The sequence below is a fragment of the Tursiops truncatus genome, chromosome X, assembly GCF_011762595.2.
Source record: "Tursiops truncatus isolate mTurTru1 chromosome X, mTurTru1.mat.Y, whole genome shotgun sequence".
NCBI lineage: Eukaryota > Metazoa > Chordata > Mammalia > Artiodactyla > Delphinidae > Tursiops > Tursiops truncatus.
The window spans coordinates 67476223-67491852 of NC_047055.1; the positions used below are offsets into that span (position 1 = coordinate 67476223).

A 15630-nucleotide genomic window follows, 5' to 3' on the forward strand; every position below is an offset into this window, starting at 1 on the left:
CTCAGATTTCTTTTTGCTTGGAGCTGGTTCTGCCAACACCCTTTTGGAAATGGGTTCACTATATAGTTGTTGAATGAAGTGTGCAAGTCATGTTCCCCCGCTTGTGTTGGTTTCTTCATCTGCAAAATAAGGAGTTTGGACTGGACTGGAAGTCGACCTGAGTTCAAGGTTTCAGCCTGCTCTGTCACTGACAAACTGTGTGAGCCTGCTGCAGTGCCTTATATACAGGCCTCAGTGTCCTCACTTAAATTCAATGCAGAGTATGGACAAGGGAGACTCTAAGGTTACTCCCAGCTTTGTCATTGTTATAGGTCTCTCTTCTGTATCACCCTCAATTCCAGGCTGCTGCCTGGCTGTATAACCCAGCTATACTAGCCCATTCAAGTTCCCCCATCAATTACAAGGGAGAAGAAAAGGAGTACAGACCCTGGCATAAATTTGATTTGAAATGAGATTTCAGTTCTGAAACTAAACTTCCTGCTGTTAACCAGGTTAAGACTATTTCACCCATGTAGGCAACATAACACACCAAAGCTGGATTTTTAGATCTGTTTATTTTGTTCCAAACCTTCTGAGGATTTAAATGTCCCAGATCTCAAGCTCCCAAATTTTGTTCGTTCTCCTTGATTTAACTGTGGTGCATAAGAGGCTGCATCTTACCCTAAATATTAATACTGTGCTGCTTTCGCCAACCAACGTTCTCTCCAAAAGTGCACAAGCACGCACATGCACGTGTACATGTGTGGAAGAAGTAAACTGATACCCTGCCACGTTATGTGACACCTGATAGGGCAGATTTGGGACCTGTGAATGTCTTTCCTTCATCTGGAGAGAAGTGGGTAGCACCCTGATTCTTAAGAGCTATCCATACCATGAGCAACAAAGGAGGCCCCTGCAGAACTGCCCTCAGGTGACTTGGTGGGAGTGGGCAGGGAGCAATGGAAGCAGGGGCTTTGTTGCTCCAACATTTTCAATGGCCTCTTCTGGGACTTAAAGAGCTCCTGGGGCCCAGCTCCTCCTGTTCCACTGCTGTTTGGGATAACAGGATCATAATTAGGCAGGCCCCTTCCTATTCACAGAGCCAAGAACCAGTGGGTTTTCCTTTGGGGAACTGATAAGAGCTGGACTGGGACCAAGGGAGGGGGCTTCAGACTTTGGCCTTGAATGAAGCCATCAGAGGCCAACCATGCCCCAGCTGCCTGTTCGTAACGGAAAAACTCATGGGTGGGGACCACTGTCTTCTTTGGAGCTCCTCAGGGGCGATCTCATCCTCCTGGCCCTGGCTCGGGGTGGCAAGTCACTGTTAGCTCTAGGTGACAGCCAGGTATGCCTGGTAAGAAGATGATGAAAGGTTAGGGTAATAGGAACACAGCAGAAAAAGACACAGAATAGGGAGAAATACAAAGAGGCTGAGTGAGGGAGGCTGAGCTCCTAATACGGTGAGTTGTGATGGCCGGACACGGCGTGGCTGGAAATGATCTTCAGCAAGAGTGCTTCCCAGAGCTTAGGCATAGGGAAACATCTGGTACCTACTTCAGAGGGATGAAGATGGTCCAGAGTCTACCTTTCCTGGCACCTTTAATGCCCACTAAGTAGAGTGGTCCAGGATGCCCAGCATGAGGGACACATTAGGTAATAAAGGTTAGGATGGTTTCCTCTTCCTAGAAGTTTTCCAACCCTATGTGCAGCTGCTGCCTCTACCTTTGGGGGATCCAGGTTGGGAATGGGATTTTCCCTCAAACAGTTCCTTTTCTGGCCTGGCCCAGGTGGAAATGTTGACCCGTTATGAATAATGAGAGATGGAGTTGGTCCTTCCCCAGGTCCATAACTATTGCTCCTCCCCCCACCATGCCATTCCCCCTGTCATCAGTCTTCCTCTGCCTGCTGAGAATGAAAGGAATTTCTTCACATTTTGACAGGTGGATATAAGGATTGGGAGCTGGGACAGCCTGCAGGTTAATGCATTGTCCTGGAAAATCTGTAAAAAATCAGTGAGTGGAATTTTACGGTGTTTAAGGTCCCTTTCCTATGTGATATTCTATTATTCCACTATAGGATTATAGCAGCTTGGGCCAAAATATGAGATGTGGCTCAGCCTGAGATGAGTGGAATTGATGCTAGTGTTAGGGGTGGGCTGGGCCAAGGTGAGGCTGATTGGCCCAAGCTCTGGGTCCCTCCTTTCTTCAAGCACCCACGAGTCTATATGACAGTCATAAAAAGAAATAGAGGGGGATGAGAAGGGAGAAGAGGCAGTAGAGGAAAAAAAGGAGGAAGGAAAGAAGAAAGCAGACTGTTAACCAACCATATGATGGGGAGACTCTCTGTACACTTGTAAAATGATGTCACCCATACCTCTTGGGAAGCCATAGCCCTCAGAGACTCTGAGGCTAAACAAGGCTCCTCATCTCATTTTACCTCTATGCCCTTTCCCTTGCACCCCCCGATGGTTCCTAAGGACAGATGGCAAGGAACTCCTCAGCACACAGGCTTGGATCTTCCCACCAGGCTCCTGGGGACACAGTAGCACCTTTGGCAGTTGCTTTTAGTGGGTGACTAACAAGCTGGGCCAGGAGTTCCCATCCTCCTCCTCCCCCAAGAGTTAGAAAGTATATGGAGAGGGTCCAAAGGCGAGGGGGTGATCCCAAGCTTTCCTAGATCCTGGGAGGAGAGGACCCTGGCAAGTTTAAAGGCATTCACAGGGAGAATTTGGTTAATGAGTTTGGAACACCTGGAGCTTTGGCTCCAGGGGGATGGTCAGGTGGCTGAAATGCTGCATGTGCAGGTTTGGGAACAAGTGTGCTGGTGGCAAAAATGTAAATGCTGAGCAGGGCAGGGTGAAGGGAAAGGTTTGGGGAGGAGCACACAATGGCAAATATGAGGCATTAGATTGGTTCCTCAGGGGTGGGGGAGCCTGGCAGCAGCTCTCCATTGGGGTCTGGGTCAGGGGTCAACATCTTATCCTTGCTGGAATCCCTTTGCTCTTTCTTGAACATCCTTTGATGCATCAGAGGGACAAACAAGAGGATTACAGCTCCGACGATCGGGGGCACACCGGCAAAGTAGAAGGCCACATGATAGTCCCCAAAACAGTTGCGGAGGAGGCCTGAAAAGTCAACAGAGACAAGTCAAGCCCAGCTTTGCCCTCTTGTACAAAGGTGCTCTCTGCCTCTTCTAGGGGCCATCACAATGCCTATCCAGAGACTCTTGGCCTGTACTGCCTTGACCCGAGAGCCCCCTCAGTTTAAACACTCCTAGATGGAAGAAACAAAACCTCTATTACAAAGACAGGCTGCTCCTCTCTGAGGCACTGGGGTTGCAGGCTCTTGAGGTTATGAAAGAAGCAAATGAAGCTTCTCAATTTCTCCATTTCTGACTTTCATGAAGCTACAGCTAACTTCTAGTCACTCCAAGGTATGGAGTTAGGAGGGAAGCTACTCTAAAAGAACTCCAGAGAAGATGACCAAGACTTGTTTTGGTTCACAGTGATATACCCTTCCACCCCCAGCTTGGTCTAGAGTGTTCTTGTGGAACAATTCAGCCAAGTTCCTATTTTCCCTTTCTTTGAAATGCCCATTTGCCCTAAGAGGAGGCTGTATGTGTATCCTTCCTTCTAGTTACAGATATGGTTGGCCCCTCTGGGTTCCTCTAGGTTGCCAATACGGTAAATGTGTTTGGCATGGAATACAGGGCCTTCCCTGCTCACCTCCAGAAGCTAATGTGGGACACCTCATGGGAGGATGAGCCCAGAAACACTACCGAAGAAAGGCAAGTAGGCCCTGAGGCTGCTTAGGAGGTAAGCAAAATGGAAAGAGATATGGATTCTGAGATCCACCTTTGGGATCAGGAGTTGGGTAGAGGCTCCCCTCCCCCAGTGGACAGTGTGGCTGTTGAACAAGGGCCTGAGTAGAAGGTTTTGTCACTGTAACACAGCATGACCAGTGCCCTCACAACACCTTGCACAGAATTGGTATTCAAGGAATACTTGTTGAGCTAGCCCAGTTGGCCAGCCTAGGAGACTCTAGCCTATGAATCAATATTTGCAATAAATCCTAAAGAAAGGAAATGATGTTCTCTTCTTATTAGTTTTCCTTGTTTCCTAAGTTCTCTGGGGTACCAACAATGTCCTTCTTGGAAGTGGACAGAGAAATTGGGAGTGCTGAAAGATGGCAAGCCAACACTTTGCTTGTTGCCTGCAGGAAGTGAGCCTCATTGGTCCAGTCCTGGGTTGTGTTCTTAATCAAATCTTTTCTACAGGCTCAGTTCAGAAGCTGGTAGAGGAGGAGGGGGTATCTCTAAGTCTTAATAAAACCAGGGCCCACTTTCTCTTCTCTTCCTGCTCAACTACCTTCCAAATAATTACTTGCCTGTAAAGAGAGAGAGAGAAGATTCTGGATCAATAGAATGGTCAGGAAGGCCAAACCCATTTCTCTCTCTACCGTCCCAGAATCAGCCATGCTGTCTACAATAAAACCCCACAGCAACAGATATACAGCCATGAAAAGCCCATCCCCCCCAAATGAATCCATGCACATATACTGTCCTTAGTCTCTTTCACCAGTGGTGGTAAGGGGTTTCATGCACTCTGACGAGGCTGCTTAAATAGAAAAGAAGGAGAAAAGGGACTTTAAGCAGAGGTGCTTAGGAGATCTAGGTCCCAAGGAAGACAGGACTCCCCCACTCATGCCCTCCCTGCAATATTAACCTCACCTGCAATGGGGGGTCCGGCAATCATCGGCAGGGCCATCATGCCCAGGAGGTAGCCAATGGCCTGTGAGGCCTGCATTGGGCCCACCAGCTCAAATGCGATGGGGGCCATGATGGTGATGAAGAAGCCATCACACAGGCCCAAGAAGAGGCAGACAACGATGAGGCCCCCGAAGCCCCGGCAGAGGGGAATCATCATGGACATCAGGCCCAGGAGCAGGAAGGAGATGACCTAAAGGAGCAACAGCCTGAGGTCATGTTCTGCTTGCCTGCCAAGACCACATAGTAAATCACATCTCCTTTCTCAGGGCCTCGTTTCTACATCTGTAAAATGGGGCAAGGGGATATCAACAGAGAGCCCAGTGGACTAGTTACTTAGGCCCCTTCTAAGTCCTGCTTAGAAGGACTTAGGATTTAAAGATTTTAAGAGAGCCCCTATTTAACTTTGATTCTGTCAAGACTTTTAAAAGAGGAGGCATTGCTCCTGTCCTCAAAAAGTTGTCTTTTAATTGGATTCTGAGATAAAGGGAATTGCTGTTGCTGCTTTCTGATCCTGTGTTTGTCTGCCCCAGGCAACAGGGTCTGGGATCAGACCATGCTGGTATTTTCAGATCCATGTTAGATATGGGAAGAGGAAGGGGAGGAAGTGAGGATGACTTGAATAATTGAATAATGATTAGATGGGGGCATGAATGGAAGGCACAGCTTCCTGAAATGAGGAGGGAGCCAGTCCCCATTTTTGTGGGAGACTGATTTTAGAAAACACCTTGGTATGAAGGAGGCCATTGGGAGGTTCACCCAGGTTCCTTAGGCTTTAGGACATGGGACACACCACCCATCTCAGACACTCAGACGTTATGGCTCTGGGGGCTTCTGGGCTTGTCTGGGCACCCTGCGAAGGCAACAAAGGGGGCTCTAAGGAGAACCAAGACACTAGGAAGAGGTCTAGGGTGGCTGAAGCCAGTCCAGGGGGCACTGACTAGCCACTGGGCTTTCTTTGGGCTGAGCAAAATGACTCTGAAGTAAAGAAGCTGCCTTTCCAGAGGCTGGTTTTTCCCTCCCAATAGAGATAAGGGCCACTGGACACACAGCTGGCCTTTTGATGAAAGTCATCTGCCACCTGTGTCCGTGAGCCAGACTGAAGACCTGGGCTCCACCCACTGTAGCCAGCAGAGCCAGGTTGTCCCAGGGTCAGGGCTAAGGCCTGATCTGTTAACCAAGGCCTTGACAGGATCCAGGATTTTCTAATAGTTCACACAAGCAGGTTGACTTACCCAGGAAGCGTAAGTCACCACATGGTAAGGGTATGTCACCACATCACCACATGGAAGGCAGGTAGGAGGGTCAAGGCTGTTTCAAGCACTAAAGATTTTCTGTGTTGTTGCTGCCAATGGGTTTGTTAGGCTAATTGGTTGGATTTTGCAGAGGATAAGAAATGTCCTGGTCATGCCATCTGAGGAAATCTCTTTGTTGAGGGACTTTTGAAATTTGCCCAAGATGTTTTGGGATAGCTAGGCAGAATCTAGGAATAAGAACCCAGATATCCCAGTTTCTCCTCTAGGAGATTCATGTACAACTGTAAGATAAAACCAGACCCACTTATCAACCAAGTCATAATGGTATGGCAATTAAGGAGTTAATACCATTATATAATACAAAGGACCCCATTAACTGATTTCAATTGGCTGTAATTACTACCTACTGTATCTAACTGCCTCTTAACATCCTCCACAAGGCCTTGCCAAGGTTCAGAAATTAAAAATCCCTCTTGGAACTGAGAATCAGGCCTCAAGAACTGGCCCAAAGTGAGGTTGTCCTGCAGGTTGTCACCACTTCCTTACCAACAGACTGTCCAGGGCCTTGATACCAGACATGTGCCTGTCTTTGTCAGTAGTAGGAACCACAAAGTCTAGTGGATGGCTCTTCAGAACCTGAAGCTGTGTACACTCCTTTTCTCTCCCAGACCAGTACTCCTGCATCTGACCCAGGGAGAAAGGGAGGCAAATTCTTGTGATGGAGTATCTTGAGTAGCTCAAGAGAGAGAAGTTCATTCATTGTTTTGTGCTTTCAGCCTGAGACACTTACCAGCACAATGAGTTTGAACAAATCACTTTCCCTCTCTGGGCCTCAGTTCCTCAGTTTATAAAATGGAGAATTTGGACTACAAGTTGATGAAGATATGTTTCAGCTAAAAAGTTCCAAGATTATTTTATATTATTCTAAGTGGTAAAACTGGGTCAAGTAAGAGTGGAAAAGGGGAGAGATTGTTGGGTGGGTAGGGGAAATGTTCAGCAGAAGCACTGGGCCATAAGCCTAGTTCTTCTTCTGACTAGCTAATGCCTCTGCCTCTCTTGGAACTCCCTCTGCACAATACAAAGCAAAAACTGCTTGGGCCCTACCTTTCTCCTAGGGACTACAGTGAGAAATGAGCTATATGGCTAGGCAAGGGCGTCTGCCTTTCCTCAAGATAAAGCCCTGGCCCAATACTAGCTTACCCTGATCTCCAGCACTCTTTGGCATCTTGGAGTTGCTGATATTGACAGGGAAGACCCACAGGGGTGCCATGTGGAAGAGGCTGGGAAAGCCACACACAGTCCTATGCAAAAAGCCACCCAGGTAAGGTCTTGCTGATATTGGCACAGGAATTTAAAATTTTATAATTGGTTTATCTCAATCACAGCCTTTTGGTTTGACCTTGGTCTAGTCACTTATGTCTGGGACTTGGTTCTGCCATCCATCGCTTAGTGTAAAGTGGAATATGAGAAGAGTGCTACATAGGAGTTCAGTTCTGCCATGACTCTCTGAGTCTTTCCCTCAGTTTCTCCATCAGTGTAATGAGAGGTTGGACTGGATGGACCATAATGGCACCCTGAGCTCTGACAAAGCAGATTCACTAGCTCTTGCAAATCTAACACAAAGTTAAACACAACAGGAAACCTTAATCATATCCTCATCCAAGACATACGAGGGTATTTAGGAAAACACTTGGGGCTATCAGAAGACAGAGAAATCCCTGCTGTGTGTATAGTCAGGGCCCCTTGGAAGTTCTTTTAGGACTTCTCCAGGATAGTCAGAACTCAACCACATTCCTGATGGACTGTGACCCACATGTTTTCTGGGGCTGCTGTTATCCCTTCACAGGGTTCCACACTTGGGCACCTTCTGGTAAACCCAACTGCTGTTGGCTCAAGCAAAAAGCATGAGCCAGGTCAGAAAGACAATATTGTTGCCCAGTAGACAAAGACAGACAGCTTGAGCAGTAGTCTGTATTAAAGCCAAACCAGAGCCCAGATCACACAAAAAGTGGCCTCTTGAGCATCCACATGGCTACTGCCCACAATATGAGGCTACCTGTGTCACTGTGAGAAGGATTAAAACTTCGCATGGCTATAACACTTTTTACTTCTCAAAGCCTGGTCACACCTGTATTCCTTTTGATCCTCACCTGCAAGGTGAGATAGGAAAGGCAAGGATTATTCTCATTGCACGAAAGAGGAAAGTGAGGTGTAGAGAGGGCAAGTGAGGTCTGGCCTTTTCTGGCAATTATTTTGTGTCTGTCAAGAGGATGGCATTTGAGAGCCAGTGTTTGGTGCCAAGTAGCTCTGGAGGTATAAGAAGTGATGGGTCTGGGCCTAGAGGAGAGAGACACTGGGCCACAGAGTACTGCAGATGCTCAAGACCCTCCAAGAGAGTATAAGGTAGCAATGAGTTCAGTCTTCAATGGGGGCAGCATCTAACTCCTGGCTTCAGTTTCCCTCTTTCAGATGGGAGAGCCTTTATTAATAAACATTTTCTTTGAAAGTGTTCTTAGAGGTTCTATTTACACTGACAGCTTTCACTACATCCTCACTCCATTTTGATGAAGGAGGCAGAACAAGGATGATGATCTTCACTTGAAAGCAAGGGAAATGGAGGCTTAGAGAATTTGATTGACTTTCCCATGTCACATAGCAAGCTGGTGTCAGAGCTGGGGCCCAGGCCACAGCAGTTATACATCCTACCATTGTATCCCAAAGGCTGGATAACCTAGCATCTGCGGCAGGCTGTTTTCCCCACAGTAGACAGGGTGGTCACACTCACCTGCAAGTAGATCTTCTTAAGTCCAGGAATGGAGTCACTGACACGGCCTGACACAAGGCGCCCAAGGCCTGAGGTAGCTCCAATACACACCAAGAGCACCCAGGTCTGCTTGATTTCCAAGAATTCCTCTTCCACATACTTCATCTGAAAAGCATAGCATCAGGCCCACGGGATAAGAGGAAGAAGAAGAGCTGGCTGGTTAATTGTTGGCATACCCAGAATGCTCTACTGCTTACTTCCCTGGACCATGGCAAGAGTTCCTTCTCTTGCAGCTCCCTCCTTTATAGCCTTAGCTCCAGAACAAGCTCTCTGGCTGTTTCTAACAGTTTAAAAGGCTGCATATCCCTTGGCTCTCTGGATTCTGGGTTTCTGAGCAACAGCTGAGGGCAGTGGGTGTCTCTAAGCCCCTTCCAAGCCTTGGCAGGACAGAATACAGCCTTAACAACTGAAAAAAGTCCAAGGGTTCCCCTATTATCTCCTCATTCCCTGACCCAGAACTGACAGCCTAGGGTAACAGCAGGTCACCAAGGGAGAATGATCCACTAACTTCCAGGTAATATTCCAAAAGTGTGCTTTAAGAAACACAAGGTCTGTGGAAGATAACAGTTGGACCACAACCAACAAATCTTTGGTCATGTAAGTTGGGTGTATGGTGGTTAAACAAAGCTTAATTGATTTCTTTACAGCAGGATTTTTGGTACCTTTAAAAGATTGCTACACATTATGAAGCTAGAGAAATCTAGTATATGTTATTTCTTAAACAAAATTACTTGACCCCAAAGACTAGCATTCCATAAGACACACTCTTAGAAAACTCTATCATTAAGGGACTTCCCTGGTGGTCAGTGGTTAAGACTCCATGCTCCCAATGCAGGGGCCTGGTGATCCCTGGCTGGGGAACTAAGATCCTACATACCACAACTAAGCCAGCGTGCTGCAACTACTGAGCCCGTATGCTCTAGAGCCTGCATGCTGCAACTAGAGAGCCCAAGCACTGCAACCACTGAGCCAACATGCTGCGACTACTGAGCCCATGTGCTGCAACTAGAGAAGCCCACACGCCACAACGAAGAGACAAGGCACTGCAACGAAGACCCAGCACTGCCAAATAAATATAAAAAAAAAAGAAAGAAAAGAAAACCCTATCATTGGGTCATCTGAGGCAGCCTCCTGTATCCCGGTGATGCTTATCTTCTCCTGAAAATCCATCTAGATTTATCAGTGGGGGAAACCATAGGCATGGGCCTCCCCGTGAGGAACTTCCCCCATTTCCCATTGAGGTCATCCCTCAGCCTGTGCTCTTTCCTACTCTGGGTCTCTCCAACCACTGTTTTGTCTTTCTCCAAAGGTTCCAGGTCTGCCCTTTCAATGTCTTCTGCTCCTACCCTCTGGACTTCAGGCAGGTTGAGGGCAACTTCTTGGGGTCAGGTAGGGTGGACCCACCCTGGTATTCCTCACCAAGTGTACATAGGGAACGAAGTAGCCAAGGGCAGCAGCAGCGATCCCGAAGGCCCAGATGCGGTAGGTACGTTGGCGGAACACTCGCATGTTGAAGTACTTCCTGAGCTGAGCCAGAAAGCGTTGGCACAGGGTGTGGACACCTCTCTTGCTTGGGGTGTCCTGCGAGCTGGGCAGGAGGGGTCGGTAGGTGAGTGAAAGCAGTGTAAGAATAAACATAAAGGTACTCAGCACCTGGAAGGTTTGGGCGAGCTTGATCTTAGCCCCCAGCGTTTTGATGAGGAGGGGGAAGGATATGGAGAAGATGCTACTCCCAGCAGACACCACACCATTGGCCAGACCCAGACGGCGTTGGAAGTAATGGCCCAGGATGACGAGAGATGGCTGAAAGGCGAAGGAACAGCCACAACCAAAGAGAATCCCGTAGGTGAAGTAACGCAGGCTTAGTGAGCTGTGGGAGAGACACCAAGAGCTATCCTCAGAAGCCTGACCAACAATCCACCTGCCCTTCCCCCCTCACCCTCCTGAGATCTGCATACCCCCACCCTTAACCCATGGCCCCAGTTACTACTGACCCTCAGAATAGACAAGGAATAGGACCTTCTGATCCCCATTTTGTAGATGGGGAGACAGAGGCTCAGAGAAGTAAAGTAATTTACCCAAGGTAGCATAACTGGGAATCAGCAAAGCTTGGACTTGAATCTAAGTCTGTGTGACTCTAGTTTGAATCATAGTACCCCATCAGAGAGTACTGTTCAAAAGAAAGCCAAAACTAGCCTATGCAAAGTCTGGATGAGGGGCTACAAAGAGTAAGTCAGTGCCTTAGAGAGAATAGTTACACCTACTGCTCACCTAGACACCATGGTTGGGCTGGTAACCAAAGCTTTATCCCAAGTAACAAGAAAGTTCTGCAAGGAGCCAAGATTCTAGAAGGTTGAGACCCTCCATAGGACTCTTCAGTGTCTTTCTTCATGCTCAGGGCCCTTAATATTTCACAGAATGGTTGATGGTATTCTGAGAGATGCCACCTCTCCAACCATGCCCATGGTCTGGATGTCCCAAGACCCTTTACTCCAGGCCCTAGATAATTTCCATGGGGATCCTAAAGTAAGGAGTTTCTATAACTTCCAAAGCCTGGCTCCTGTTGCTGGACATGATATGGACTAGCTTCCCAGAGTAGCTTGGCTGCTTGATGGGAACTGGAAACTCAAAGAAGTTGTGGGCCTGGCCAAGTAAGAGAGGCTCTGGCTTAAAACCCTTAGGCCCTGCTTTGACTATAAACTTCTATAACAGAAGGCAAAGTATCAGAAGGGAAAAGGCCATGGGAAGGTCAGCTTGGTTGGCCATTTGCCCTCAGATGATATTGGCACAAACTAGTGAAAAACTTTGTTTTCTTTTTGATGCCTCCACATATTTTGCAATACTTCTTATCTGACCACGTAATAACCTAATACTTTCCATGGTTGGGCAGTTCCTCTCCATAGATAGATCCAGTCCTCATACTAAAGGACTGGACCTATGCTGCAGAGACGAAGTGGTGCTAGTACTCATGATTCCAAGACAGCTATCATCATCATTTCTTTCTATCTGCTTGCATTCATTGGATATGAGCAAGGGCTTTGGTTTCAAAAGGGTTGCCTCTACTTAGAACACATAGCTAAGCCAAGTGCTCCTCTTCTGTCAGATTCCTTGGGGCTTCCTCCCATTAGAATCTAAGTACATTTGGGATTGACCTGGGCTGGGGGCCTTGTCTAAGGGAGAGGAGTTATGAAGGTCTGAGGGAGACCCTCAGGGAGGGGGCCAGTGGGAGCAAAGCATGGGATTCAGTTCAGGGAGCTGTGTGGTGGATCTATTTCTAGCTGGGCCCAAAGGCAGGAGGCCCCTGAGCAGGCCAAGGCCTCCCCACCCCTGCCCCACCTCACACCATCCAAAGGAACTCAGAGCCCTGATTCAAGCAACAGGAAAGATGACTTGGAGTTCTAGCCACAAGCAGAACCATTTTTCCACTGGATGTGAAGCCATCCAGAAAGTTTCTTGGCTTTGAAGATGTTCTTGCAGAAAGGGCAAAGGGGGTGGGGGAGGAGCTTAGGGGCTGGAGAACAGAACGCCTACTCCAATGTGCCTAAAGAAGAATGCCAGGAGAAAGCACATCTGAGCTCCTTCCCCTCCTGTAACTGAGCTCATGTGGATTGGAAGGAAAATGGGATCCGTATGTTGCTAATTTGTTTACACTTTGCTCTGCTTGGCCTTAAAAAACAGGCCTCTGATGTGTAGCTCTGAGACTGGAGCCGCTTCTGAGGCCTAGCTCCTTCCCACAAGGAGCCAGACACGAGCTTGCTGAGGGCAAATGAGGCCGACCACCAGAGGGGTCCTGAAAGGGTTTGGAGCTGCTGCCCTGGGAAGACTGAGCAGATTACAGACAGGATATGGTTTTCCCTGCCTCTGTCCCAGTTGGATGGGACCAAGCCAAGAAACCATTGCAGGCCACATCCAAGCTCTGTTGGAGGGTGGGCTGGGCAGCCGGAAATGCTCAAGTCATAAAGAAAGCTGGCTCAACCTCACAAGGCCCAGTTGTAGCAGAACACAATTATCATCCTCTGCTGTGAGTGGAACCTTAGGCCTGGAGAGCATAACCATGGTCCTTCTCTGGGGAGCCAAGCTCAGAAAGCAAGTCTCTGATAAGCTAGCCACGTCTCCAGGCTGGCATTCTCCTACACCAGCCCAGGCAGATTGGAAGTAGGAGGTACCATAACTCCCAAAGTGTCTTTGGCAGAAAGTCATTGGAGTTCTTTAGGAATCCCATATTCCTCAGGCTGTGGTGGAGGGTTTTTACTTCTCTCCTCCCCTACAGACATGCTTCTGGAGAGCTGGCAGAAAGAAAGCAGAAAATGAACTTGTAGCCTGCTCCTTGCCTGACACTACCAGTTTCTGCCAGTGGGACCTATGGGACCAGAGTTTGAGTTTACCTAGCTTAGGCCTAGTTGGGTAGCTGGGTGCTGGGTCTGTATCTCAGTGAGGGAGGCTGCTAAACATCCCTTCTCACACCCAAGACATGAATCTTTATCTGTTCCAAATCATCCATGCATTGCTATCCAGAAATGGAAAAGGACCAGAAATGCTAAACAGCCTTGGGCTCAGCTGACCTCTTTTTCAGCATAAGATTACCTTAGGAATCCTGTAATGGTAGGTGTTCACATGGGCTTACTCCAGAAGTTCATTTCCAGGAGGGCAGTTGAGGTCATGAGATGTGTGGCATATTGAAGGGAAATAGAATGGCAGAGCTGGAAGACACCTGAAAAGACCTGATCTAATCTCCTCATGTTACAGTATAAAAATTGAGGCCCAAAGAGGGGAATGGTACTCATGAATTGTTCCATTGCCATTCAGTGGCCAAAACTTGACTTGGGCCCAGCAGTATGAATGCCCAAGCTTTGGCTCCTCCCACCACTTTGGAACTCTTGGATCCTCTTTGGGTATATTCCCTACCAATGTGTCCTGGGGACCCTACCAAGATGAGTCCCATTGGACAATAATTCCTGGGAGCAGGGTCTTGAGGACCCTACATGGAAAGGGCCACAGGGGATTCTACAATGAGAAGAGTGTCTAGTTGAGGCCCAGAGAGAAGCCAACCCTCAGCCTTGGGCAAATGGTCGGCAACTCCTAGCCTTACCTGGTGAAGGAGCTGGTATGGAGGCCAATGAAAGCGACGGCAGCCCCTGCAGTTGCTGTGATTCGGCAGCCCAATCGATCAGTGAATATACTCACAATGGGAGAACAGAAGAAGATCATGCCCATTGAGAGGGCTCCTACCCATGCTGCAGAGAAAAGAAGCACAAAGACACCTTAGTTTAATGTGTTACCTGGTGGTGCGGCTGGTATCTCAGATCTTCTCTGGCCTTTCACTGGGGGCATTGCCTTGGTCTGCACTGCCAGCCTGCTAGTCCCTGATGGTCAGTGAGGTTAGGCAATTTTCAAAGTGCCTGTAACAAAGCAATGTGAGAACCAGGAGTCTAGTTCATAAGTATACCCAGAACTTCAAAGCTGGGGCAGGGAGCCTTTAGAGATCAAGTCTGTGATGGAGACTTCTAGCTAGCTACCACACAGCTACACTACATTTCTTAGCCTGTTCAGCTGTTTGGCTTGACCATGTGACTGAATTCTGACCAATAGCATGTGGGTAAAAAAGACTAATACCACTTCCAGGCCTGGACCATAAAAAGACTACCATGATGTTTTTGCTTACTTGGGAGCTATAACGGCAGAGTGACCTTGGAAGCCATGTATTAAGACTGGCAGAACTGCCATCAGTTCTGTCTGGGTCTGTGAATGGAGTGAAGTTTCCCCTCTCTCTCCAATCTGGAACCCCTGCCCTGAATGTTACATAAGAAGTAAAGAAATGTCTTGTCCTTTAAGCTACTGAATTTTCTAGGGCTATTTGTTATAGCAGTTAAACAAACAAACTAAAACAAAGAGATTCCTCTACAACCATTTTACTGATAAAGAAACAGCTCCAGAAATGTGAAGGGACTTGCCAAAGATCACACAGCAAGTTAAGTGGAAGAGCTGGGACTCAAACCTAACTCTCCTTATTTCTAGTCCAATGTTCATTGTATTATATCTCTTACTGGGATGAATGAAGCTTCCCATCATTGGAGGTGTATAAGCAGAGGTAGATATAAAACAGGAGATTTAAGCACTGTGGTCAGATTTGGACCAGCCAACAATTCAAGCTTCCTTCCAGGGATGCTAAGCCAGATTTATAGCCTTAGGCATTGGGCTACTTGGCTTCAGTGCCAAGGAACATGAGAATTAATTAAGCCTTCAGGAGCTTAGGTAAGACTTCTCTTGGTCATTGGAACAGTCCTGTGAAGATGCTAAGACTAAGGAGTAGGGAAGGCCACAGACAAAGGGCTCCTGGAATTGTACAGGGACACAGGGCAGGTTCAGGAGATACTCAAAGATTTATAAGGACACTATGCAAGAGGGTCATGTAACTCTCATGCTGAAATCCTTCATCAGAGCCAATGTTTGGCAAATCTCTGACTCCAAACTCAAATAAGAAGAGTTTATTCTGTTTATAAAGGCTCTTAAGTGTCTGTAACAATCCTCAACAGGGAGGAAGAAATTTTCCCTTTTCCTTGGATTCTTCCAGCCCATTTCCCCTTGCTCAGCCCTCAGAAAGAAAGCCCAAGCTTTTTTTGTTTGAAGGCTGTATCAAGTTTCATCATGGGCCTCTGTTTTCTAGGCTAAACAATTCTTAGTTTCATTAATATTTCTTCTTAGCTTTAATTTCTAAATCTGTATTACTTTGAGAGCTCTCCTGTTAACACATTCCTAGCCTTCATCATCATCATCAAAAAGTATTCATTGAGTGTCATCTGAACAGGA

At 47.5% G+C, this 15630-nt stretch overlaps 1 protein-coding gene across 2 annotated transcripts in view; it reads right to left on the reverse strand.

Moving 5' to 3' along the window:
- Positions 1-519: 519 nt before the first annotated feature.
- The window catches only part of SLC16A2 (solute carrier family 16 member 2), a 118697-nt gene continuing 103586 nt past the window's right edge, over positions 520-15630 (reverse strand). Inside the window, exons 2-6 of one of the 2 annotated variants that reach the window (XM_033849533.2) lie at positions 13913-14057; positions 10243-10693; positions 8785-8928; positions 4708-4936; positions 520-3103 (exon numbers count right to left, since the gene is read on the reverse strand). In XM_033849533.2, coding sequence (XP_033705424.1) covers positions 2883-3103; positions 4708-4936; positions 8785-8928; positions 10243-10693; positions 13913-14057 — 1190 coding nt within the window. In that variant the 3' untranslated portion in view covers positions 520-2882. The remainder of the gene's footprint in view (positions 3104-4707; positions 4937-8784; positions 8929-10242; positions 10694-13912; positions 14058-15630) is intronic. The other variant, XM_033849532.2, reaches the window with a different exon arrangement.